This window comes from Meles meles, unplaced genomic scaffold, assembly GCF_922984935.1.
Source record: "Meles meles unplaced genomic scaffold, mMelMel3.1 paternal haplotype, whole genome shotgun sequence".
Taxonomy (NCBI): Eukaryota; Metazoa; Chordata; class Mammalia; order Carnivora; family Mustelidae; genus Meles; species Meles meles.
The window spans coordinates 1-14,827 of record NW_025721151.1 but is presented as its reverse complement, the minus strand read 5'-3'; the positions used below and the strand labels follow the sequence as shown (position 1 = coordinate 14,827).

General features: G+C 36.9%; 1 protein-coding gene across 1 annotated transcript; it reads right to left on the bottom strand.

Moving 5' to 3' along the window:
* Positions 1–815: 815 nt before the first annotated feature.
* LOC123936054 (olfactory receptor 2L5-like) lies at positions 816–1,373 on the bottom strand. The gene has a single exon (XM_045996838.1). It carries the CDS (start codon positions 1,371–1,373, stop codon positions 816–818), a length of 558 nt encoding a protein of 185 aa, XP_045852794.1.
* Positions 1,374–14,827: the final 13,454 nt, after the last annotated feature.

Here is a 14,827-nt window from a genome sequence, read left to right as displayed (position 1 = left end):
AGAGCACATGCATGGGAAACATCAGAGGGAGAGGGAGAAGCAGGACCTTGAGCTCAGGATCCTGGAAACATTACCTGAGCTTAAGGCAGACACTTAAATTACTGAGCCATCCAGACACCCCAAAATGATGCAAACTTTTTTATATTTCCTCCCTAGTGATGTAAGAAATTCTAATTTATGAGAAGTCTCTGACAAACCTCTATGTCTATCACCTGTCCTGAAAACTTGGAGATAAAACAAATGACATGCATCAGTTAAGAATACACTATAATAGAAATAAAACAATATTTTGGTTATCAATAAAATGACCAAGGTGATGGCATTTATTGTTCTTTGCATTATTTTAGTCACTTTGGGATATAAAGTACAGTAGAACTATGATATTGAATGATATCATCAAGTTGGGCAATCCCTATTATAATTTCTACATATTAGAAAAACCTGCAAACAAGATAGAGGAAATACTATGTCCTTTATATTTACTAAAAATTACCATAACAAAAACAGAACAAGTGTTTAGAAATATATAACTATCTGGTCAGATCTCAATTATTTTAATCTTCTAGATTGTTTTAGTCCTTCTCTTCAATCTTGGAGTATCAGTGTTCTTAAGGAGTATACAAGGTAGAAGTGATCTACTTCTGAGGCTAAAGGACTAATGAGAACTTACTCTACGTTTTTATAGAGCACATCCTCTGAATTAGTCTTCTCAAGGCACCTATCACCTCCTTGTTTCTCAGGCTGTAGATGATGGGATTAAGCATGGGGGTGAGGATGGTGTAGAAGACAGCCAGAGCCTTGTCCTCTGTTGGAGATCAGAGGGATCTTGGGCATAAATAAGTGTAAGCAAAGGGTGCATAGTAGAAAGTTACCACAGTTAGGTGGGTGCTGCAGGTCGAATAAGCCTTCTTCCTCCCCTCTGTTGACTGCATGCGACAGATGGCAAAGAGAACCCGGCCATAGGAACATACAATGCCAATGAAGGGAAACACAATCAAGAGTGTGGTGCTTACAAACACTGTGTACTCATAGACCCAGGCGTCCATGCAGGCCAGAGTCAACATGGCAGGGACATCACAGAAAAAGTGGTTGATGGCTCTGGATTGGCAATAAGGGATTTGGAGGGCATATACAGTGTGAGCACAGGAGTTGATAGACCCTATTGTCCATGATCCTATTATCATTAGCACACAGACTTTTTTGTTCATGTGAACAGGATAGTGAAGAGGAAGACAAATGGCCACATAACAGTCATAGGCCATAGATGTCAAGAGTAGTGCTTCTGCAAAGGCTAAAGTCAAGAAGAAGAAGCTCTGAACCCCACAACCAATAAGTGAGATAGACTTGTTTCCAGAGAGATAATTGGAAGCCATCTTGGGGACAATGGTGGAGATGTAGTTCAGGTCCATGAGGGAGAGCTGACTAAGTAGAAAATACATGGGTGTGTGGAGATGGGTATCCAAGAGAATAAGGATGATCATGAATAGATTGCCAAAAAGAGCCATTAAGAAAATAAGTGCAATGAGAATAAAAAGAAAGAGGCCAATACTTGACGGTGGAAACAACCCCAATAAAAGGAAATTGGTTAAAGTTTGGTTGTAATTTTCCATATTCTATTTGGTTTCCCTAGAAAAAGAGAAAAACACTTGCAATACATAAAAAATATGCTTTTTACTTTTTTTTCCAAAAAAATTAGTGCAATTGTGAAGTTTTCAGGAAGTACCCTATTTCTTACGTAAATAAAGTTTCCTATTTGGAGAAAGAAGTTCTATGTTGTTTCATAAAGCTATAGGCTATGGTGGTAGGCATTTACATTCAAAATATTCTGTAATGAATTAATGAAATAACAAAAAGAAAATATCTATATCTATGTGAGTAGGATATGAATAATTCTATGCCCTTCATAAATTCTCATATTAAACATACTATTTTAATTAAATGTAAACAAAGTTCTTTTGCAAAGACTGAACAAAAATTTATGTCAGTTCAAATATTCATTTGGTTCATAATATGAATAAATTTAGTAATACATGGAAAGTGTTTATGTTTTCATTCAAAGTTACATTATCCTTTCAGAAATATATAAATAACTGTAACTTTTTTTTTTCCTCCCATGTTGTTAAGCTGGATTTCCTTCTTGTCACTGTGTCCTACTTTGCTGAATAAACCTTCCTGAAAATCAGTTATCAGTTCATGGTGTGGACTTAGAAAAGTACAAGTGTTTATTGCCTAATTACATCAGGTATAAATAGATAGTATTAATTATTACATTCCTCCATTATCATTACTTTCAAACTTCCATTTTAATTTCTTATGAGAGCAGACTCTTCTCCAGATCTTCTATAAACAATGTATATTGCAACCCTCACTATTTTGCTCAAGCATCCCCAAGTGGAAGAATAAAAGTTTAAAATGCCTTAGGGAGACTGGGAAGATGACAAAGTAAAAAGGCCATTAACTGACTTCATCCCATGGATGCAACTAGGTAACACTCCCAACAGCATAAATAACCGAGAGAAGGACCCATAGAATGACAGAGGAAACTCCACAAATAAAGTTAGAGAAGAGGTCACTTTGAAGAATATAGCAAAGCCAGGAAGATGTTTGATGAGCAAAACAAACCATGACCACTCTTCCCCAAGATAGTAGGGGAAGAGTGATTAACAGGTTATCCCACTGGGATCTCACATGGGAAGACAACTTGTCATAACATTTGACTTTGAAAGAAAGAGGGGCTGACTCATGAGTTCTTTAAGTTAGTAGAAATTAAAGTCTGGGATTTTAAAAATAAAGCTCAGCTCTGTGAGAGCCCCAATGGCATTAGTAAGGTGAGTCCCTGTTCTTAAAGACATAGCATTACAATTAGCCCATGCAGTTACAGCATAGAAGCAGTAGTTTGAAAAATACCTGAACATATGGGAGTGAATTATTTACTCATCTTGAAATCTTTTATCTTTTCTTTTCCTTTCTTTTTAAGATTTTATTTATTTATTTGACACACAGAGAGAGACAGCAAAAGAGGGAACACAAGCAGGGGGAGTGAGAGATGGAGAAGCAGGTTTCCTGCTGAGCAGGAAGCCCATCCTGGGGCTCAGTCCCAGGTCCTTGGGATCATGACCTGAGCCAAAGGCAGATGCTTAATGACTGAGCCACCCCTGAGCCTAAGGCAGATGCTTAACAACTAAGCCACCCAGGTGCATCATCATCTTTAAATGCTTTCTAGAGAGACAGGGGTAGCAGAAAGATGTATCCATGAACAAAGGAGCCAATAGGTAACATTTCGTTCTCTTGCTCCTCCATAGCATAACCATAGGTCCACCTGCAGGAATGACAACTGTGCAGACACTCATTACCCCACTTGATTACAACAAACCTCACCCCTGCCTACATTTTTTTGGTTCCATCTTCTCCAGTCAAGTTTCCTCAGTCTTATATTACTGGTACTCTCCAAAAGACCAGCACAAATCCCTACCTATACTGAGTCTCTACTCCTATGAGTTTTTCAGAGCCTCACTTCCAATGGCCCTGGTGGCAGGTTGCATTTTGTAAGCAGACCACTGCACACATGGTAAACATAAACTCCATCCTGAACAGAGACAAGACAGGGCCTACAACAGTAAAAGAGAGCTTCTACAGACAAGTGGACTGAAAGAAAAAAAAAAAGTGGCCAGACACAATGGCAAAGCACACACTCATTGGAGACACTTTGTCAAGTGTCAGGCTCTGGAGAACAGGGGACACTGCACTACATGATACTACAGGAACTTTTCATCATAAGGCCATCACCTATGAGAGCAAGAGACATAGCTGACTTATCTAACACAAAGTAATAGAGTCTGAGAGTTAAACAAAATTAAGAGAAAAAAGAATATATCCCGAATGAAAGAAAAGGACAAAGACCCTTCAAAACACCAAAGCAAAATGAATATAAGTAAAATGACTACTAGAGAATTTAGAGTAATGATCATAAAGACAATCACTGGATTTGAGAAAAGAGGAGAGGGCATCAGTGAAACCCTTAATAAAGAGATAAAAGGGAACCAATCAGAAATGAAGAACATAACAAATGAAATAAAAAATGTAATTGATAGAAAAATATCAGACTAGAGAAATCATAGGAATGAACTAACAACCTGGAAGACAGACTAATGGAAAATAATCATGTTGAGCAAATAAGAGCTAAAAATAAGAATAGACAAAAGTAACTCTGTGACTTTCTCTATCAAGTGTAGTAACAGCAACGTGATAGAAACCTCAGAAGAAGAAAGGAGGGCAGAAATTTATCTGAACAAATAATTCTTTTTTTAAAGATTTTATTTATTTATGTATTTGTCAGAGAGAGAGAGAGAAAGCAGAAGCAGGCAGAGGCAGAGAGAGAAGCAGGCTCTCTGCTGAGCAAGGAGCCTGATGTGGGACTTGATCCCAGGACCCCGAGATCACGACCTGAGTAGATGGGAGTGGCTTAACCAACTGAGCCACTCTGGCATCCCTGAACAAATAATTCTTAATCTGATGAAGGAAGCAGATATCCAGATCCAGAAAGAAATGAGAACCCTGAAAAAAAATTAACCTAAGGATATCCATACCAAAACACATAATAATTAAAATGGGGGAAAAATCCTAATCTTTTGATACCGGTTGAGACCTGATTTGTGACCCAGGATGTGATCTATTCTGGAGAAGGTTCCATGTGCACTAGAGAAGAATGTGTATTCTGTTGCTTTGGGATGAAATGTTCCTGAATATATCTGTGATGTCCATCTGGTCCAGGGTGTCATTTAAGGCCTTTATTTCCTTGTTGATCTTTTGCTTGGATGATCTGTCCATTTCAGTGAGGGGAGTGTTCAAGTCCCCTACTATTATTGTATTATTATTGATGTGTTTCTTTGATTTTGTTATTAATTGGTTGATATAGTTGGCTGCTCCCACGTTAGGGGCATAGATATTTAAAATTGTTAGATCTTCTTGTTGGACGGACCCTTTGAGTAGGATATAGTGTCCTTCCTCATCTCTTATTATAGTCTTTGGCTTAAAATCTAATTGATCTGATATAAGGATTGCCACCCCAGCTTTCTTCTGATGCCCATTAGCATGGTAAATTGTTTTCCACCCCCTCACTTTAAATCTGGAGGTGTCTTCGCGTCTAAAATGAGTTTCTTGTAGGCAACATACTGATGGGTTTTGTTTTTTTATCCATTCTGATACCCTGTGTCTTTTGATTGGGGCATTTAGCCCATTAACATTCAGGGTAAATATTGAAAAACAGCATGGAGGTTCCTCAAAATGTTGAAAATAGAACTACCTTATGACCCAGCAATTGCACTACTGGGTATTTACCCTAAAGATACAAACATAGTGATCCGAAGGGGCACGTGTACCCGAATGTTTATAGCAGCAATGTCTACAATAGCCAGACTATGGAAAGAACCTAGATGTCCATCAACAGATGAATGGATAAAGAAGATGTGGTATATATACACAATGGAATACTATGCAGCCATCAAAAGAAATGAAATCTTGCCATTTGCGACAACGTGGATGGAACTAGAGCGTATCATGCTTAGTGAAATAAGTCAATCGGAGAAAGACAACTATCATATGATCTCCCTGATATGAGGCCATGGAGAAGCAACATGGGGGGGGTAGGGGGATAGGAGAAGAATAAATGAAACAAGATGGGATTGGGAGGGAGACAAACCATAAATGACTCTTAATCTCACAAAACAAACTGGGGGTTGCTGGGGGGAGGTGGGATTGGGAGAGGGGGAGCGGGCTATGGACATTGGGGAGGGGAGGCGAACCATAAGAGACTATGGACTCTGAAAAACAACCTGAGGGTTTTGAAGGGTCAGGGGTGGGAGGTTGGGGGAACAGGTGGTGGGTAATGGGGATGGCACGTTTTGCATGGAGCACTGGGTGTTGTGCAAAAAGAATGAATACTGTTACGCTGAAAAAATAAATAAAATGGAAAAAAAATAAAAATAAATATAAAAATTCAAAAAAAAATGGGGGAAAAAGGGAGTAATAAAAAAGATAAAATAAGAGAAAATAATACCATTACATACAAGGTAACCCACACAACGCTGTTGGGATTTTTCAGCAGAAACTTTCCAAGTCAGAAGAGAGTTCCATAACATACTCAAAGTGCAAAAATGGAAGTATCTGCAGCCAGGTAAACTCCATCCAGCAAAGCCATCATTCAGCATAGAAGGAGAGATAAAGAGTCCTTCAGACAAATACTAAAAGAGTTCATGACCACCAGACCAACCCTACACAAATATTAAAGGGAATTCTTTGAGTGGAAATAAAAGACCATACATGACAGTATGAAAGTGGGAAGCATGCGTGCGCGCACACACACACACACACACATACACACACACGATGAAAATTAAGTATTTCTGTAAAAATCAGTCAAGGGTTTCAGAAAAAAGAAAGTGGTGAAATATTACACAATATACCTAAGTATGCCAAGGATAGGAGTAAAGAATGTGTTCAAACTTAAGTGATCATCAACTTAATATAGACTGCTACATCAGAAAATTCTATATACAAGCATAATGGTAACCACAAATAAAAGCCACCATCAGATATATAAAGAACGAAGAGAAAGACATTCAACTAGATCATTACAAAAAAACACCAAACCATGAAAAACAGAAAAGACAAGAAAGAATCAGAAAAAAAAAAACTACAAATACAATCACAAAATAAGTAAAAAAATGGGAATAAATAATTGTCTATCAATAATTACTTTTTAAACTTTATTATGTAATGCTAGTCACCATACAGTACCTCATTAGTTTTTGATGCAGTGTCCCATGATTCATTGTTTGCATATAACACCCAGTGCTCCATGCAATACATGCCTTCCTTAATACCCATCACTGGGTAGACCATCATTCCACACCCTCCCCTCTGAAACACGTGCTTTGTTTCCCAGAGTCCATAGTCTTTCATGGTTTGTTGTCCCTTCTGGTTCTTCCCATTCATTTTCCCCTTCATTTTCCTAATGTCTTCCATGCTATTCCTTATGTTCCACATATGAGTGAAACCATATGATGATTTGTTGTCATTCTCTGCTTACCTTATTTCTCTTAGCATAATCCCCTCCAGATCCATCCATGTATGTACAAGTGGATGGCTGAGTAATAGTGCATTGTGTATATGCATGACAACTTTATTTATTCATCTGTTGAAGGGCATCATGGCTTCTTCTACAGTTTGGCTTTTGTGGACATTGCTACTCTGAACATGGGGGAGCATGTTCCCTTTCTTTTCACTACAACTGTATTTTTGGAGTAAATACCCAGTAATGCAATTGTCAGGTCATAGTGTAGCTCTATTTTTAACTTTTGAGGAACCTCTGTACTGTTTTCCAAAGTGGCTTTACCAACATGCATTCCCACCAACAGTGTAAGAGTGTTCCCTTTCTCCACATCATCACCAACAATTGTTGCTTACTCCCATGTCAATTTTTGTCATTCTAACTGGTGTAAGGTGGTATCTCAGTGTGGTTTTGATTTGAATTTTCCTGATGGCTAATGATGATGAGCAGTTTTTCATGTCTTTCTTAGCCATTTGTATGTCTTCTTTGAAGAAATGTCTGTTCATGTCTTCTGCCCATTTTTGACTTGGTTATTTGTTTTTGGGTGTTGAGTTTGAGAAGTTCTTTACAGATCTTGGATTTCAGCCCTGTATCTGAAAAGTCTTTTGCTAATATCTTCTCCCATTCTATAGGTTACTTCTTAGTTTTTATGACTGTTTCTTTTGCTGTGCAAAAGCTATTTAACTTGAAGTTCCTAAAGCTCACTTTCACTTTTGTTTCCCTTGCCTTTGGAGACGTGTCTTGAAAGAAGTTTCTATGGTCGATGTGAAGGAGGTCCCTGCCTTTGTTCGCCTCTAGGATTTTGATGGATTCCTGCCTCACATTGAGGTCTTTCATCCATTTTGAGTTTATTTTTGTGTATGGTGTAAGAGAATTGTTGAGATTCACTTTTCTGTATATAGCTGTCCCATTTTCCCAGCACCATTTATCATTCTCAAAGGGCAAAATTTGATTTTCTCTTACAATAAGGAACATGACAAGGATGTCCATTCTCACCAGTGTTGTTCAACACAGTACTAGAAGTCCTAGCATCAGCAATCAAATGTCACACACAAAAAAATCAAATTCTCAAAGAAAAAGTCAAACTGTCCCTTTGCAGCCAAAATGATACTTTACATGGAAAACCTGAAAGACTCTACCCTCAAGTTACTAGAACTCATACAGCAAATTCATAATGTGACAGGATACAAAATCAATGCACAAAAATTAATTGATTTCCTATACACTGACAATGTAATTGTAGAAAAAGAGATTAGGAAATCAATTTCACTTAAAATAGCACCAAAACCCAAAAGATACCATGGAATAAACCTAACTGAAGAGGTGAAGGATCTATACTCTAGAGACTACAGAACACTTATGAAATAATTGAAGAAGACACAAAAAGATGAAAGGGAAAAAAAAATTCCATGCTCATGGATTGGGAGAATAAATAGTATTAAAATGTCTATGCTGCCCAGAGTAATCTATACTTTTAATGACACCCTGACCAAAATACCAATGGCATTATCAAAGTGCTGGAACAAACAATTTGTTTGGAACCAGAAAAGACCCTGAAACGTCAAGGAAATATTGAAAAGAAAAACAAGGCTGGGGCCATGATATTCTCTGATTTCAAGTTTTATCACAAAGCTGTTATCACCAAGACAGCATGGTACTAGCACAAAAATGGACACATAGATCAAAGGAACAGAAAGAGACTCTGGAAATGGACCCTCAAATACATGGTCATCTAATATTTGACAAACAGGAAAAAATATCCAATGGAAAAAAAAAAGACAGTCTATTCAATAATTACTTTGAATGTAAATGGATGACACACTACACTCAAAAGACAGGGTGACAGTATATTAAAATATATATATATTTCATATTTTATATATCAAATAAGAGAGAGAGAGAGAGAGAGATCACAAGTAGGCAGAGAGGCAGGCAGAGAGAGAAGGGGAAGCAGGCTCCCTGCTGACCAGAGCCCAATGTGGGGCTTGATCCCAGGATCCTGAGATATGTCCTGAGCCGAAGGCAGAGGCTTAACCCACTGAGCCACCCAGGCGCCCCAAATAAAATCTTTGAAAAAATCTATAAACTGGGTACAAGAGACACATATCACACCCAAATTTACCTTAAGATTAAGTGTGAGGGTATAGAGAAACATTTAGCATGCAAATATATGTCAAAAGAAAGCTAGTGTAGCAATATTATATTGAACAAAACAGGTATTTTAAAAAAGATTTTATTGATTGATTATAGAGAAAGAGACAAAGCACAAACACGTGTGCACACACAGTGTAGGGTAAAGGGAGAGGGACAAGCAGACTCTTTACTGAGCCCAGCGCCTGATGCAGGGCTTGTTCTTAAGTCCCAAAGATCATGACCTGAGCTGAAGTCAGGATTGCAACATTCAACTGAATGAACCATCCTGGTTCCCCAAACTAAACAAAATTTCCCATAAGACAAAAACTATAACAGGAGACAAAGAAAAATACTATATAACCATAAAGGGAACAACCCAACAAGATGATATAACAATTGTAAATATACATACACCCACTATCAGAACATAGAAATACATACAAATGTTACTTTTAAAAATAAGGGAATTAATTCCTAATAACAAAATAATAGTAAGGGATTTTAATTCCTGACTTACATCAATGGACTGATCATCCATATAGAAAATCAAGAAAGAAGAATTTTCTTTGAATAACAAACTGAACCTGATTGATTTAACACATATATTCAGAACAATCCACCCTAAAACAGCAGAATACAAATTCTTTTCAAATCACCTTCTCCAGATTACACCATGTATTAGGCCATGAAACAAGTTTCAACAAAGTAAGAAAAAAAAATCTAAGTCATACAATTTCTCTTTTCTGACCACAAAATTAGAAAATAGAAATAAAAAGGATGGAAAGATCATAAGTATATGAAGGTTAAAACATACACTACTAAACAATGAATCCATCAACCAAGAAATCAAAGAAGAAATAAAAATCTGCAAGGGATGAAATGAAAATTAATATGACAGTCCTAAAATCTTTATGATGCAGCTAAAGCAGTTCTAAAATGGAAGTTTACCATAATCCTGGCTTATTTTAAAAAGCAAGAATAATCTCAAATAAATACCCTAACATAACACCTAAATGAGCTAGAAAAAGAACAATAAACAAAACCATTTAAAACCAGTAGAATGTCTTCTTTGGAGGAGATTATGCTGAGTGAGAAAGTCAAGCAGATAGAATCAATTATCATATGGTTTCACTTACTTATGGAGCATAAGGAATAACAAGGAGGACATTGGGAGAAGGAGAGAAGTGAGTTGGGGGAAATCATAAGGGGAGATGAAGCATGAGATACTGTGGACTCTGAGAATCAAACTGAGGGTTTGAGGGGAGTGGGTGGGGGGGTTGGGCGAGCCTGATTGTGTGTATTAAGGAAGGTATATATTGCATGGAGCACTGGGTGTGGTGCATAAAAATGAATCTTGGAACACTGAAAAAAATAAAATAAAATTTTAAGAAATTAAATTAAAAAACAGTAGAATGAAGAAAATACTAAATATTAGTGCAGAAATATATGATATATAATCTAAAGAAACCCATAATACAAAAAAGAAAAAAAAACAGATCAATGAAAACGGAATAGTTTTTTGAAAAGAACAACAAAGTGGCGCCTGGGTGGCTCAGTGGTTTAAAGCCTCTGCCTTTGGCTCAGGTCATGATCCCAGGGTCCTGGGATCGAGCCCCGCATCAGACTCTGTTCAGCAGGGAGCCTGCTTCCCTTCCTCTCTCTCTGCCTGCCTTTCTGCCTTCTTGTGATCTCTGTATGTCAAGTAAATAAATAAAATCTTAAAAAAAAAGAAAAGAGCAACAAAATTGATAAACATCTGGCCAGTCTCATTAAAATAGAGAGAGAGACAGGGAGACAGAGATAAAGTTAAAATAAGCAAAATTACAATTGAAACAGAATAAATAACAGCCAACACTATTTAAATACAAACACTTATAAGGGAATATTATGAAAAATTATATGCCACGAATCTAGACAACCTAGAGGAAATACATAAATTTCTAGGAACATTACATCTAGCAAAATTGAAGCAGGAAGAATTAGAAAATTTCAACAGTCTGATTACCAGCAATGAACTTGAAACACTAATCAGACATGTCCCACTAAAGTTCAGAACCAGACATCTTCACAGGTGAATTGTATCAAACATTTAAATAAAAGTTAATGCCTATTCTCTTACTGTTCTAAACAATAGAAGAGAAAGAAGTTATTCCAAATTCATTTTACGAGGACAATATGACCCTTATACAAAAACAAGATTAAAATTTGTATGGAACCACAAGATTTAGAATAGCCATAGAAATCTTAAAAAATTAAAAAAAAAGAAATTGCATATCTAGTTTTAGACTTAAAGTTATATTACAAAGATATTGTAATCAAAAGAAGGTGGTGCTGGTACAAAAATGGACAAATAAATGAAAGGAACACAATAGAAAACTCAGAAATAAACCCATAATTATATGGTCAATTAATTTCTACAAAGGAAGGGCACCTGGGTGTCTCAGTGGGTTAAGCCTCTGCCTTTGGCTCAGGTCATACTCTCAGGGTCCTGAGATTGAGCCTGGCCATCAGGTTCTGTGTTCAGCAGGGAGTCTACTTCTCCCTCTCCCTCTGCCTGCCTTTCTGCCTACTTGTGATCTCTCTTTCTCTCTCTCTCTCAGTCAAAAAATTAAATATATTCTTTTAAATAATCTTCTGCAAAGATAGGATATACAATGGGAAAAAGACAATTTCTTCAACAAATGGTGGTGGGACAACTGACAGCAACATACAAAATGATTGGATCACTTTTAAACATCATACACAAAATAAACTCAAAATAGATTAAATAGCTATATGTGAAACCTGAAACCATAAAAATCCTATAGGAGAGCACAGACATTGATTTATCCGACATCAGTCATAGCTGCATTTTTCTAGATATTTCTCCTGAGGCAAGGGAAATAAAAGTAAAAATAGATCATTGGTACTACATCGAAAGCTTCTGCACCGCAAAGGAAATGATCAACAAAACCATTACATTTCTGTAACTACTCTCCTTACATTAGTTTTATTTCCCTCTTTCTTCAGAAATCTGGAAGTAAAATATTGAGAAAAAGTGACTCAATTTTAGAATTTATGTATTTATTATTGGTACATATACTTAAAATGTGCTCTCATTGTTACACAGAGTAGACATTTAAGACACAAATATTCATAGTCATTTATTTAATAATACACCAACCTGTTTAGAGCTAAGTCTAGAATTTATGTTTTCTGATTCTCTATTCAGGGATTTATCCCCAAGTCCAAACTATTTCAAAATTCTGCTTTCCTTCTTTCCTGCAGTGACTTTCCAGACCAGCAAAAATACTTACCAGAAATTAGCCTGCTGTAGAAATATATGTTTTATGTAGAAATCATTTTTGGTTTAAGGAATGCTTCAAGGGGGGCACCTGAATGGCTCAGTGGGTTAAAGCCTCTGCCTTCAGCTCAGGTCCTGGGATTGAGCCCCACATCGGGCTTTCTGCTCAGCAAGGAGCCTGCTTCCCCTCCTCTCTCTCTGCTGCTTCTCTGCGTACTTGTGATCTCTGTCTGCCAATAAATAAATAAAATCTTAAAAAAATGCTTCAAGGAACCAGCCTGAGCAAGTCCATGTATAGATGGGAAGTACCCTACTTTTGTTACAGTATCTAATTCTGCATCCATATATGGAATGAATTCCCTCCTATATGAACTCCCTCTTTCCACTAAAGCCTAACTCAACCAATCCCAAGGCAGGAGATACAAAAGAACTTAATGCTTTCATGTTGTGTATTCCTTGAATATTTTAAACATTTAAGTATCTAATTTAATATTTACACAAATTAATTTGTCAATAAGCAATATACACATTGTTAATTTGTATTTGTGTGTGTGTTTCCATAAAATTTCATGAATTGAAATCAATTAGAGTCAAAGTTATACACATACATGTGAACTTGCACACAGATTACTAAAGTATGCTTCTTTTTGTTGTGTTTCATGGTGGGTTAATACTGCTATATTTCACAAGCAAAATGCTTAGAATTTTGTGTTAAACCTTCAATTGACTTGAGTTTATTTTATGGTCATTAGTGTTAACCTAGTACCCATCTGAATGTGCTTCTAATTGAAATTATTTACAAAGTCAACTATATGTACTCTTACAATGTTTATAATTACACATATGCATGTTCCTTCACACACACACACACACACACACACACAATCACTCCAACATGAATCTGGCAATGTAAATGAACTACTTTCTTTTTTTTTTTTTTTTTTTTTTTTTGTAAGTGAACTATCTTTTAAGAAACCAATATTTTCCCATTTTTTCTGTCTCCTGGAGTTTAGGAAAGTAGGTGAAAGTCACATAGAAAATTTCATTTTGTAATTGGTTATTTGGAAATGGCACACATCCATCAAGAGTTCTTAGAAAGGTAAAGCCAATGCCTTCTGGAATCTGGAGAAGAAGATGTGTGTCATAGCTCTGAATCTTAGTAACTGTGTGATCTTACAATACCATTTTCAATGTCCAATTGTTGATATAAGAATGAATGTACTTTCAGGATTATGTGACATAATAAAATAAGTTAAATCTTTTTTTTCAACGCTAAATTCAACTATAAATAAAATTTACTGTTTTGATCTCAGAACAAAACCATGTAAGTCTCAATAACACACCCATCACAGTTTCTATGCACAGATAATTTAGATCAGAGCCCAGAACAGACAGGATAAGAGAAAGATCTACAGGAACCCAGAGAGGGCTTTGACTCTGTTCTCACTGAGCCCTTTGGGAAAAGGAAACATAGAAAGAGCAGATGATAATCCGTTCCATTGTAGAAAACTGCACAAAAAGGAGTGATCCCATTATCTGGTTGAAATACAAAACCAGGGAGAACTTTTTTTGTTGTTGTTGTTTATTTACAGCATAACAGTGTTCATTGTTTTGGCATCACACCCAGTGCTCCATGCAGTACTTGCCCTCCCTATTACCCACCACCTGGTTTCTCAACCTCCCAACCACCCCGCCCTTTCAAAACCCTCTGGTTGTTTTTAAGAGTCCATAGTCTTTCATGGTTCCTCTCCCCTCCCAGTTTCCCTCAACTCCCTCTCCTCTCGATATCCCTATGTCCTCCATGTTATTTGTTATGCTCCACAAATAAGTGAGACCATATGATACTTGACTCTCTCTGCTTGACTTATTTCACTCAGCATAATCTCTTCTCGTCCCGTCCATGTTGCTACGAAAGTTGGGTATTCATCCTTTCTGATGGAGGCATAATACTCCATTGTGTATATGGACCACATCTTCCTTATCCATTCATCCGTTGAAGGGCATCTTGGTTCTGTCCACAGTTTGGTGACCATAGCCATTGCTGCAATAAACATTGGGGTACAGATGGCCCTTCTTTTCACTACATCTTTATCTTTGGGGTAAATACCCAGCAGTGCAATTGCAGGGTCATAGGGAAGCTCTATTCTTAACTACTTGAGGACTCTCCACACTGTTCTCCAAAGTGGCTGCACCAACTTGCATTCCCACCAACAGTGGAAGAGGGTTCCCCTTTCTCCACATCCTCTCCAACACACATTGTTTCCTGTCTTATTAATTTTGGCTATTCTAACTTTTGTAAGTTG

What these genes read in the sequence shown, in the direction of transcription:
- LOC123936054 (XM_045996838.1), bottom strand. Translation starts at nt 1,373, where the DNA reads ATGGCTTCCAATTATCTCTCTGGAAACAAGTCTATCTCACTTATTGGT.